The sequence below is a fragment of the Convolutriloba macropyga genome, chromosome 8, assembly GCF_964194025.1.
Source record: "Convolutriloba macropyga chromosome 8, txConMacr16.3, whole genome shotgun sequence".
Classification (NCBI taxonomy): domain Eukaryota; kingdom Metazoa; phylum Xenacoelomorpha; order Acoela; family Convolutidae; genus Convolutriloba; species Convolutriloba macropyga.
The window spans coordinates 2,375,827-2,389,232 of record NC_134475.1 but is presented as its reverse complement, the minus strand read 5'-3'; the positions used below and the strand labels follow the sequence as shown (position 1 = coordinate 2,389,232).

At 34.3% G+C, this 13,406-nt stretch overlaps 1 protein-coding gene across 1 annotated transcript; it reads left to right on the top strand.

The window, feature by feature from the left end:
* The first annotated feature begins 908 nt into the window (after window positions 1-908).
* On the top strand, window positions 909-11,314 carry LOC142344317 (uncharacterized). Its single transcript, XM_075395905.1, has 2 exons — window positions 909-1,014; window positions 10,833-11,314. Exons 1-2 carry the CDS (start codon window positions 936-938, stop codon window positions 11,312-11,314), a joined length of 561 nt encoding a protein of 186 aa, XP_075252020.1. The 5' UTR covers window positions 909-935.
* Window positions 11,315-13,406: the final 2,092 nt, after the last annotated feature.

Here is a 13,406-nt window from a genome sequence, read left to right as displayed (position 1 = left end):
TGTCGTCGGAATTTGATTTTCAGTCGGAGTAAAATTGCCTCGAAAATTGAGTTTTTAATCCGTAAAACAAATGGGTACTAACTTACTTGTGAGGTTCAGTATATTATCAATTCAAAAACTAATATTGCGCAAGATAAACAAGTTTACAAGTGTTTTTGAACATATAACAATGGTGTCCCGCTTTATCACCGCTTTTTAGTCTATCATTTTACCCGATTTATTTAGTGTAACAAGAATATCCCTTTGTTCTTCATTTAATTTTCCTTATACCCTCCCTGATTCATAGCAGCTTGCTTACCATATCCCAATATAGCTGCAACAAACCATTCCCTCGTTAGTCCTTCTAAAGAAATTTATGGAAAAAAAGTCTGTGATTCTTGAGTTAAGGGGTTTTGATAATTAACTTACACACACGAACACACGCACACATAAACGAATACCACACGGGACACAAACGCATACCCATTAAAACAGATACACACATAAACCGCACGCACAAACATGCACATAAATATATACGACACAAATATATACACACACCACACGCACAACAACAAGCAGATAGAAATTCAAACAACACACACGCACACCTATATATATATATATATATATATATATATATATATATATATATACGTAAATATATATATATATATATATATATATTATATATATATATATATATATATATATGTATATATATGTATATGTATATATATATATATATATATATATATATATATATATATAAATATTGTGTATTTTCCCCCCGAATTTGTTGTTTAAAGTGTTGATCAATATTTTTTTACTAATTAAATTTTCCCCAAATTTGTTTAAGCCATAAAAAAATTTGCGATTACAATGATGAAACTCATCGGACTGATGGTAACGTTTGCTGTTTAGGAACAGATCTATCAGTAACCGAGGTTACCCTAATGAAGCCATTTGGGTCTACGACGGTTAACTTTCCAATAGATGACAAGAACTTCGAGGGGACCATTCAATTCAGCGATGGTTTGTATATTTTTTAATATTTTAAGATGGACGTTCATGGTAGAAAAATGTCACCTTTCTAAACTCTGAACTGGTGGTAATATCAACTTTCCATGAGTTTGCAAATCTCTGTTTGTTTTTGCTCTATTTTTTGTTAACTTTAAGTTATTTTTGTCCTTAAAGACTGCTTCCAAGTGCTTCGAAAATACAAAATGTTCAAAGATTTTTGTGCAAGAACTTGATTCCACTGGGACTTCTAAACTCCTTTGACAAAAATAGAAGCGAAAATGCAAATTTACATTGTCAACCCATTTTTGAACTCACCAATGTCAAAATATTTTCTGGAACTTTTATTGAGTTTTATACCAATCGACGTTTAATCACCAAAAATTTAACAAATCTAAACACAGAAAATATGACGGGCATACTTAAAGAGAAAATCTTGATAGATGTTCGCCGGTTTTCCGTAATCAGCCCAAACTTTTTGAAGTCTGCTTTACCGTACCTTTCGAATCAACTTTTGTTTATCTTCAGTTGCTGTGTTAGCAAATGTGAGTTTCCCAGTTTGTGGGAAAAAAAAATGCATGTACGACCCCATTTCAAAAGCGGTAGCCAATTAAATATCAAGAACTAACGACCGATTGCCATGCTTAGCTCCTTGTCACTGCTATTTGAGCGTATGGTGTATAAACGACTCTCGACCTTTCTGCAACGAAAGCTTTGCGTAGAGCAACATTGTTTTAGGAAACATCGTTCTACCATCCCTCAATTACTTCTCTACTGCAACGGGTTGTATGAGTTACTTGAAGCAAACAAAATGCCAATGACGGTGTATCTAGACATAGCAAATGCCTTTGATACCATCGATTATAATATCATACTTTTCAAATTATGTAGAATGGGATTTGACAGTGCTTTCTTGAGGTTTTTCGAGTCATATTTAACTGATCGGCAGCAGAGAGTTGTAACATCTTGCGGAAAATCGAACTTTCGACCAATAACCAGCGGTGGGCCTCAAGGGTCAATTTTTACAGTGTTTCTTTTTTCCGTTTATATAAATGACCTAACCGAAATAATTGTCAATGAGTGCAATTTATACGCGAATGACACAAAAAATTGTCAGCACTGTAGACAATAAAGTACAGCTGGAAAAAATATTGAAAATGCTATTGTTTGTAGCAAGGAGAATCGGTTAAACTTCAATTTCGATAAGTTTAAAAACGTGCAATTTTCATTACGTAAAAATCAAAACCGGCAAACTGAGCGTCTTCCCAGTAATGGAACCATCTCACAGGAAACAGACTTCAAAGTCTTGGGCATATATTCTTCAGAAAATTTATCATGGGATCATCACTTAAGTTTTGTTCTAGTAAATGCAAATCAAACGCTTGCTTATCTAAAGAGAACAATTTCAAGTGAAACAAAATTGTCAGTCAAATGCAACCTAGTCAAAACTTACATAATACCGATCTTGTTTTATTGATCAAATGTTTTGTATGCCAGTAAAACTATCGTCAGGCAAATGCAAAGGCTTCAGAGAAAAAAATTAAAATGGATACAATCAAACAGTTATTTTACTAATAAAGAATACAAGGATTGTCTTCGATCAGTAAATTTACTTTCGATCACCGATCACATATCAATTTGTATTTTAGATCTCTTAGTTTTAAACAGAATTTGGCAAGAAAACCTCCACCTGAGGTGGAGCAATTTTGGCAAATAAGGAAAGAACATCCGAAGACACGATCAAACGAGAAAATTTTTTTAAACTCAAACGAATGTAATCGCCAGCGTTGCCGATCTGAGATATTCTACCGAGTTACAAACTTAAACAATTCGATGTCACTGGTGCGTGGTTTTCCCAACTATCGCCCATATTGAAGGCCTCCCAAATTCAAAAGAGAAGTCAAAGAATATCTATTTGATTTAGCTAAGAAGGACACAAATTTCTGGTCAAATTGCAATTACATTTTGGTGTAGAAAAGCTTGTCAATTTTTGTTTAGATCTACTAAATATCTGAAGACTATGCGTCGATTGATTTTAAAATAAAAAAAAAAGGCTTATGACTGCAAAACTGGCAGTTTACGGAGTAAAACAGCAGTTTGTGCGTTTCGCAATGAGTGTGCGTTATGTGAAAAATGTATTAATGTCCTAAAATTGTGACTAATATAACTTCTAGAGCATATAAAGACTTATTATGACTTGAACAAAACTCAAAACATGCAAGATTTTTTCAAGATACGATTCTATTTACAAATACGGGTCTCAAAAGCCAGTAGCAAAAGCCGTTCATGTGAAATATTTGATTTTAGCATGGCCTTAAATGTATGCTGAAAGTCAAAACTCAGTTACCAACCCCTTGTATTAAAAAGTAAAATTTTATTTTCTGCAGAATAGTACTCCAACTTTTTATTAAAATTCGAAAAAAAATGTTACATCATTATTTTCCTACACCAGTCATCTTTTCCACCAATGAAATTCAGATAATATGAAAAATTATCAATTACCAGAAATCCCAACTCTTGTCAGAAATCCCAACTAAAAGAGAATGGTATCCATTCAAGTTGCAGAAGAAAAACGAAAATTGTCTCAACGTGTAATATGTTTTCAGATTTGTTGAATATTTGATTGAAATTTTGATTGGGAGCAAAAATTGTTTAAAGATTAAATTGAGTAAACAATTGTTTAAAAATTGTAAACAGAAATGGATTAAACATTGGAGAGAAAATAGATGTGAATGAGATGTCAGCTACTGACAATTTTCTTTACTGCAAAACATAGAAAGAGTTTATAATAATAATAATTGTGGTGCACCTCCATTCGGAGCACATGACTAGACGGAACCAAGCCTCATAGATGTATTACTTTATAAACACTTCATTAAACTATATGTTATTATATTTATCCTATAAACTGTTCATCTATATTAAAGTACGTTGTAGCTATTCACTACTGCGAACATACGTGGTAAGGTTTTATGTTATGAAGTGTCAACGCTTGCGTTGACAGGTATTCGTCTGCTCGCACTGGATGTGTGAATGCTAGAATATGAAAAAAAATGCAGTTTGCCTTAACGTGAAATAAATTTAGTTGCATATTCCAAGTGGAATTTAAGCTTCGTTAACAAGTGTTTTCATACATACACCACATGGCGCAGTCATCAACTCAAAAATCACCGATAGGAGTCCCATTATTTTGGGAAAGCGGTGCATATCCGAATCAAGAGTGGTCACAGTGGTTTTCAACATTCAAATTAGCAGTAATGGCAAAAAATTTTTTAAAGTAGATAAACTACTCAGAACAAAACCAACACCAGCTGACCTATTCTACCCAGCCATGCCGTCACTAGAAGAAGCAAGACAAAACGAATCAGAAGAAGAGACAAGAAAGAGAGACATCAGAAACCAGAGAAAAAAATCGATTGGGAAAACGAGTGTAAAACAATAGAATTCAGAGGCCCTTATGTTGATTGCTATCCATGGGAAATTGCATACACGAAAATAAAGAGTTTGTTATACTTATCAATTGGAACAGAAGGCACACGAATATACCATCAAAACAACCCACACACGAAAATCGACACTTGCACGACATATGAATTTGCACACGAACTATCACTAACATTCACGAAACCACGAAACACGACATACGACAGATTTCAATTCATCAACGCACGTCAAGAACCTCACGAATCACTAGAAACATTTTACAGCAGACTTAGAGAACTAGGAGCCAAAACAGCATTCGGAGACGTGGAACAAGGTCTAGTACAGGACTTCTTCATAGGAAAAATGAAAAACACGGCAATATGAATGGAACTCTTATCGGAGATGAGAACACCTGCACAAGCGCTCAGTTACGCTGTAGCACAAGAACGGGGACAACAAAATCAAAGAGATCCTAAGAGGAAACAACTCCAATTGGAACACAACAGTAGCACATTTATCAGCACGAAAAACAAGACCAGCAATACTACCCACCCCACAATCAAAACAATGCCCACATTGCTGGAGATGCAAAACAGGACACGACACAGAAAAAGCCACAACCAACGAAACCGTTACGAAACAACAAGTACTCGAGGACAAACAAAAGCCCACCACGGAACAAGACAACAACGAAGAACATCAAATAGAAATCCTATCACCGGGAAAAAGCTCTATTTCAGACATTAAACAAAGCGATTTCTATGAAGAATTCCAAGATTGAAATTATTTCCTGTCGTGGGGGTAGTGTGGTGCACCTCCATTCGGAGCACATGACTAGACGGAACCAAGCCTCATAGATGTATTACTTTATAAACACTTCATTAAACTATATGTTATTATATTTATCCTATAAACTGTTCTTCTATATTAAAGTACGTTGTAGCTATTCACTACTGTGTACATACGTGGTAAGGTTTTATGTTATGAAGTGTCAACGCTTGCGTTGACAGGTATTCGTCTGCTCGCACTGGATGTGTGAATGCGAGACTATGAAAAAGTGCAGTTTGCCTTAACGTGAAATAAACTTAGTTGCATATTCCAAGTGGAATTTAAGCTTCGTTAACAATTGTTTTATTACACTCACCACAATAATAATAATAATAAAAATAATAATAATAATAATAATAATAATAATAATAATAATAATAATAATAATAATAATAATAATAATGATAATAATGAATTCAACCAAACATGGTTACAACCAGCTTGGTAGTCCCCAGATTAGGGGAGAAATCAAGTGTACATTATGATTTCAGAAACGATACATTATGATTTCGTTGCGTTTTATATGAATTTCCCAAGTACGCAAGAGGACTGGTGTAGGGGATCAATGGTGTACAAGATTTTTTTGCGTACAAGATTGATTACAAGTAGGAGTAACATTTTGTCAAAATGTTATTTTTTTTGCATAGGAAAAATTGGGGTGCTACCTTCAAACTTTGACGTTTAGAATACAACATTTTTCAAGTATTTGTGGACATTAAAATATTCAAAACTTGCAAATGTCTCTAGATTGGGGTTAAGGGCTAACCGTAATAATCCATCCGGTCAACACTTTTTGTTTGAACAAGTTAGGTACCTTGCCCACAGGTAAGAAAGTAGTTTTCGTTACGCTTGCGCGTTGTTTTCACACCCGTTGAGAGTGGGAAATGATATCTGAGAAGAGCTTTGGTGATTTGGTTTAGGGTTTCATTAACAATAACTTGTTGCGCAAATTATGGTTTCTGTGAAATGATGAACCAATGGCACACTGCACTTTGATTAATCTCAATGACTGAATAAACGGTATTTTATTGAAGCAGTGATTATAAACAGGTATTTAAATGGCTTCAAATAGATGAGTATAAACAAAGCCCTCCATTAACCCATTTAGGTTACGAAGTATTTTCCGGTCTAATTAATCTAAGAAAAATCTTCGAAAGATTTTTTTTACTAAAAAAACTTTGCTACAGAAAGTATTTCGGCGTTTTTAAAGGCCTATCAAGTAATCATAATGATGGTCCGTCTGAACAGACGAAGAACGGAAAATTTTTTATTTTTAAGCAAACGATTTTGCATAACCTGTTTTCGTCACTGAAAAAATTCCAGAAGTTTTTTGGCGAAAGCCGTATTGTAATTTTCTTATATCCAGATGACCTCCACATTGTATTTCCCAATTAAATTTATTCTAACGGATGCAGTAGAAAAAAAACGTTCGTAAAAATATATAAGGGAAAAACAATCACTATTCTTTTTAATGAAAAATGTTGTCTTTATCACATGGTCTCTATCTTCAAAACATAAGGTCCCTAAGAAAAAATATTAATGAGCTGCAATTTCTATTAAAATTGATGACTTCTCGAAACGAAACATGGTTACTGGACAATCATTCAAATCACCTGTTCAAAACAGACGGGTGCAAAGAACAGTTAACATGCAACTTTCACCAGAAACGTGGTGGTGTTCCTATTATCTCAAAGAAAAAAGTCGTGACGGGGCTGCACAAAAAAACACAAATTAACAACATACAAGTTTCAACAGCCAAAGTTTCTGGAGCTGTTGCTATCTATGTAATGGCTGCTTACATGAATGAAACCTAATGCCCCTTGTAATCGATTAATTGATTTACCTCGCAAATCATTTTAGTGATATCTACTTACAACCAGATGAAAAGAAAATTCTATGTGATGACATTAACATTGATTACAACGGGGAATCAAGCAAAAAAACGAATTTCCAAAACAGCCTCAGCTGTTTTGATAGGCAGTGTTTGAAGTAAAATTAACCAACGAGAGAAACTGTCTTCAATAGTTCAGTTATTGATGTCGTCTACTGTAATAAAAAATTTCAAGTAGAGCTTTAGAAACATCAACTCTAAATTCTGGAGACATCTACTATATTCTAACGGTGCCAAAAGTTGTAGTCGGATTAATAGAGCTTTAGAGACATCTACTATACTGTAACGGCGCAAAAAGTTGTAATCGGAACAAAGGAAGATATAAAATTCTTGAATTCCTGAAAATTCTTGATTGAAAATCCTTGAAACGAAAAAAAGAATTTTTTAACGCTTTCTGAGCTGCAAAAGTACAAAATTTTTCTAAAATGAAGGATCTGCTCTCACCCGTTAAACATTTTAACTTTAACAACATCAAGAAAAAAGTACAAGAAATTGTTCCCGACAAAAAATCTAAAACGCAAGGATAAAAGAAAGGTTGGGTTTTGAACCAAAAGAAAAATTAGCCTCTCCAAAAACATAAATTGTAAAAAAATTGAAATATTGAGAGATCAATTGAAAATTGGGAGCATTACTGCGCTTAGAAAGACCGTCGACGAAAAGAAACCAATTTATTTTGTATAAGAAATCATTGCCGAAAGCAAGTTAAATAATAAACCTTTTTTCGAAATCTTTAATATCTTAATCGGGAAAATGTCCGGATCAAAACCCAAATTTACTTTTGAGCAGCATCATGAGTTCAGTTCGTTGTTCACTTATGTCGCAAGGCTCACTACTGGAAAATGATACAGAGGATTAGGTTGAAAAAGTTGTATTTCACTTTTCTAATTTACAGTGTTTACTATTCGGGAACATAGACAAAATAGCATTTCTCATTGAAAAAGCACTGAATTTGGAATCGTTCCAAAACTGCTCGGAGAGGGCAGTTGTGCTCCCAACTTTCATTTCTGAAAATGCTTCTGAAGCTAATAATTACTGACCCTTTGTGTACCTGCCATATCAAAATTACTCGAACAAAATATCTACATCCGATTGTCTAATTTTCTCAAACGTTCAAATCAACTGCACAACAACCAGTTTGGTTCAGATTTAATTTAGGCTCCAAAGAGGCATTGATATCAGTTGTACATTCAATCCGGTATAATTTGAACAATCATCAATTTTAATACCATCAATCTTTACGGACTTAAAGAAAGCTTTTGGTCAAAAGATTACTCAATTCGTTTAATAATGTTATGGAGAATCGTATTCCTTGGTCCTGTGAGTACCTCGCTAACAATTTGTCAAACAAAAAGTGAAAAAAAAAACGTTGCGGATCCTTTGATCCATCTTTATTATCTTTAAGATAAGGTGCACCTCAAAGCTCAATTTTGGACCTTTGCTCTTCATCTTGTTTGTTAACTATTTTCTGGAGGCTACAACGAGTCTGAGAAAGACACTTTACGTCAATGACACAACATTGATGCTTGGTCACTCAGATCTTAATCAGCTTGTCTGAGGCACGAACCAAACCCGCGATTCGTTGGACAAAAGTAAGTTAATTTTAAACTTCAAAAACTCTGGAAACAAAAGCAGTCAAATATCATTGGGGAGAATTAACAATGAGAACAATTAACCAGTAAGGTATTTTGGAATCTTGATTGACGAGCAAATACATTTTAAAGATCTTATCCATTGTTTGATTCATAAATTGAATGTTTTTTGTGCTACCTTCTCTAAACTGATGTAAATATCAACACGTGCTCACAAAAATTACGTGCAACCAATCTTACAGAATGGAGCTTTAATTTGTGATTCAGCATCAAAGAGTGACATCAAGAAAATGACTAACAAAATTTAACATCGAGTGAGATTTATATATAGGAAACGTAAATTTGATTCAATTGAGGACTTCAGAATTGTCGCAAAAACTAATAACACAGAAGAGTTATTTTTATTTAATTTTTTGAAATTATTTAATTAAAACAAGGGAGATAAGTGAGTACAGTACAAATTTTGTTGTTTGAGAATAAATGATTAAAAAAATTAAAACAGAAAAGTTGCACAAAACACTTATTGATTTTACATAAACAATCAATTGAAAGTAAGATCATTTCAATAAGAGCAAGAAATCTGTTGGCAAAAAAGTAATTTTACAGCCTCATTTCACTGAAGAATTGGCTTAACTAACGTTGATAGGTTGCAAAGGTTCTGCTCATTGGTTCTGCTCATTGCGAAAACTTCATATCAGGCGGTGCTGACTTGCTTGAAGTTTTCTACTGAGCATTGTTTTCATGTTTTTTTGAACCAAATAAATTGAACGTAACAAATGGATTAATTTTATGCTTCATAAAGCAACACACGACGAGGCAACACTGCCGTTTAGTGTTGTCTCGGTTCAGTAAAATGTGTATACAATAAGGTTAGAAAAAAATAAACGCACATATTTTTTTGTTTATCGGTTCTGAAAACAATTTATTATTAATGTTACCCAGGTTTAGGTCCAGACCCAAATTGAGCTATGATCAGACTATGCAGACTGAAATGACCTCTGATCAGACTTTCCAGACCGAAGTTACCTCTGATCAGATCATCGAGACCAAAATGATCTCTGATCAGACTTTCCAGACCAAATTGTCCTCTGATCAGACTATAGTGCGCTTATGATCAGACCCAAACTCAGACCATTGTCCAGACTATAAACAGACTATGATCAGACCATCTTCAGACCATGGTCCAGACTCAATTTCAGACCATTGCCCAGACCTTAATCAGACTATGATCAGACTCATGTGCGCTCATAATAGTCTGATCAGAGAAAGATTTTAATTATGAACAAATCTCTTAATTTTGCTATAATATATTCATTTCATAAAAAACTGGTGTTTGGTGTATTAAAATCATCTAAGGAAAAACCAATTCTGAAAATATTGCTAATGAAAACGAAACTTAACTGTTGAGAAAAAAATTTTATTTACCATACCCCTTAGATCATATTTCTGACTCAATGGAGGAACTTAGACAGTTTTCCACAAGAAACCTCGTGGTCTTCAGTTAATGAAAATTTCCTCTTGAGGGGACCGGCATTTGCTATCAGCTGGACTCCTTGTTTCTGATCAGAGTCATCGGACTTTAGATGAGTCTCTGATCGGAACGCTGCTTTATTGTTGCCTCTTGGCAGAGCCAACATCCCTCAATAAAAAAACAAAAAAATTTGAAAAAAAATGCACTCGAAATCAGACCTTCCAGATCGAATTGACCTCTGATCAGACCGAACACAGACCATGGTCCAGACTATAATGACTGTGATCAGACCTTCCAGACCGAATTGACCTCTGATCAGACGGAACCCAGACCATGGTCCAGACTATAAAGACTATGATCAGACCGTCCAGACCGAATTGACCTCTGATCAGACCGAAATCAGACCATGGTCCAGACTATTGTGCGCTCGAACCGCTTTCCAGACCCTGTAATTTCGGTCTGGGAACACAGGGGTGTGCGCTCGATTGGGTCTGATCATAGCTCATTTTGGGTCTGGACCAAAACCTGGGTAATTTTATTTTGCACAACTCAAATTTGCTTTTAAGCTTCTGAAATTGATCCTTTTAGTTTATGCTTTCCTTCTGGGCTCTGGCTAAAACATAATTTTCAGGCACTTGTTTCTCGATCTACATCAACAAATTCGATCGAAATATCGGGCCTGAAGAAACTGAAGGTTTCTGCACTGATTGGAACGAAGGCGAATCCAGAAGCGATTACTCAAACTGCGAAAGGGAACTGGCTCGATGGTACGGGTGCCCCCGTCAAATACCAGGGCAAAATTTTTCTGGGGTCAGCGGTGATGATGCCTTCTGGGCGGAACGGGAAGTCAATGCGGGCATAAATGGATGGGAATTCGATATCTGTTGTGATAACGGAACTGACCCAGAAAGACGACAAAAACTGCACGGAACCCATTACTGTAAGAAGAACAGCTGTTCGTACAATTACGGGGCTGATTTTTGTATTCGATCACCTCGACACGCTTGCAGGGCTGTGAATCTGTTTCCTTTTCTCCTGGCGAACAAAATTTTTGAGTTAATTGGCATTTCTAGTTCTAAGCCAGCCTATAAAAAGACTGTAGAGCAAATTTAGCAAACAACTGGGCATTTCGCGCGACCCAAATTATCACCTTCAACTTTTGCTCGGCTCAAATTACTGACCTCCAAAAATTGAGTCGAGCTATAGTTAGATCACGAATCGAGGGAAATTTTTCATGAGCCTGCATTTTTACCTGGAAAATTTTACAAAAATTTTATTGCTTAGCACCGCTTGTAACGCAGTCAGCAAGTATGGCTATTCTTAATCTATTGTAACTTTGAAGAACCCTAATCATCACCGAAAATTGTTTTTCAAAATTTCAAAAAATACTTTCAAAATTTGGAAGAGAAATCAACAGAAAAACAAAATATTATAATCATTGCTAATAGAAATAAACCGGTTTCAATTAAGCTAGTTCGATTATTCAATCAACAAGGAGGCTCGGTAATGTGCGATCGCACATAAGGTTGATTGGACCCCGCTCATCCACAATTTTGGCATGATTCTCTACCAAATGAGGAACAGATAGAAAAACCCAAAAATTCACGTATTTCTCAAAAAAAAAATTGTGTATGAACGGAAAGATAGCCTCCAAAGCAAACAACTCAATGGCATAAAAATGATGCATTAGATTAATGCGATATGCCAATATTAAGAAAGCGAGTCAAGACGAACTGCAAAATCAAACAACAACAACAAAGATTAATTACAAAAAAAAACTTTATGTCCGTTTTAAAAAACAAAACTTAATAACGATGTTAAAACAGCGTAAAAAATGAATCTAAACAAAATATCTTATAACTCACTAGAAAAGATATGGGATCAGTCCGTAATAAGGGTTGGTAACAATTAGACAATAAAGAACAAAAACAGTGAAGTTAAAAAATTTGCTTATTTTTTTTAAAAACAATTACAATCAAAGTAATGGTAACCAATAGAAATCAACTAAGATATCCCATAGGTTTACGATTAATAATGTTTCTATGGAAGGGAGCTAAAAACTGTCGGTAATCTATTTTTTATTTGGTTACAAAAAGAACAACAAAGAGACAACCAACAAAAAGTCAACTAAAACTTGCCAGAAAACGCTTTGAAGCCGTAAAGCCATACTTTGGAATTCAAAATATATTCGATTGCACATTCATTGAACACCAATAATGCATTATGAGAACTCTTGTTGTTGAAAATAGGTAACACGTCGACAAACAGAAAAAAAGGCAAAATTAAGTAATACTTGTTTTTTTTTTTTCGAAAAAAAATTATTTCCAAAGTCATAACAGCCGTTAATTACAAAAAAATAATTAAATATGATTGTTTTTTATTAAAAGGAAGCCCTTAAGACGTGCATTTATCCAGAATATGTCTTTTGTCTACAAAAATAACGTCAAATATGACAAAAATCAAAAATTAATTTACCTTTTTTTTGTGAAAACCCGTGTCGAAGCCAGTGAAAAGTCATAACGAAACATTTGAAAACATTAAGTTTTTTTGACACCAATCGATTTTAATGGATCTGGGTCAGTGTACAGGAAATTTCATCAACTAAAAAGACAAAGTAAAAACGACAGTTCCAACGACAATTAAAAAATTCAGTTGAATTCTTCGAGAAAGTAGTGTCGAAGCAGTTAAAACCGTAATCTTTATCTAGAGATTTTATTATTATCAATTTTGCTTTATCATGGAATGCCATTAATGTGATATATGAACTCTCAATAACGTGATAATGTGACAAAACTAGAAAACGTGAAAAATGAGCAATTACCTAAAAACAAAAAAAATTGAAATCTAGGAGTATCAAAGCCAGAAAACCCTGACTTAAGGCGTAAAACCCTGAAAAAGTTTAAATCTTAAATCAGTAGAAAGAAGAAGCTTTTCTTCTTTGCTGACACCAAGCTACAAGTCGACGAAGTTGAAAAAAAATAGGCAAAATTTTATAAACCATTATATTTTTAAAAGCCAAAATCTTTTAAATTTCAAAACGACCATATGATTTCAAGTAAAAAACAAGATGCAAAAAATTGAAACTATTTACAAAAGCAATTGGACTCTCAGCTTTAATTTGGAATGCTCTGTTCTTTAATTAATAACATAGCCGGCAGATTGCCGGAAAATAGCCGCTATAGACGCTTGTGGCCTTCCATGAGTT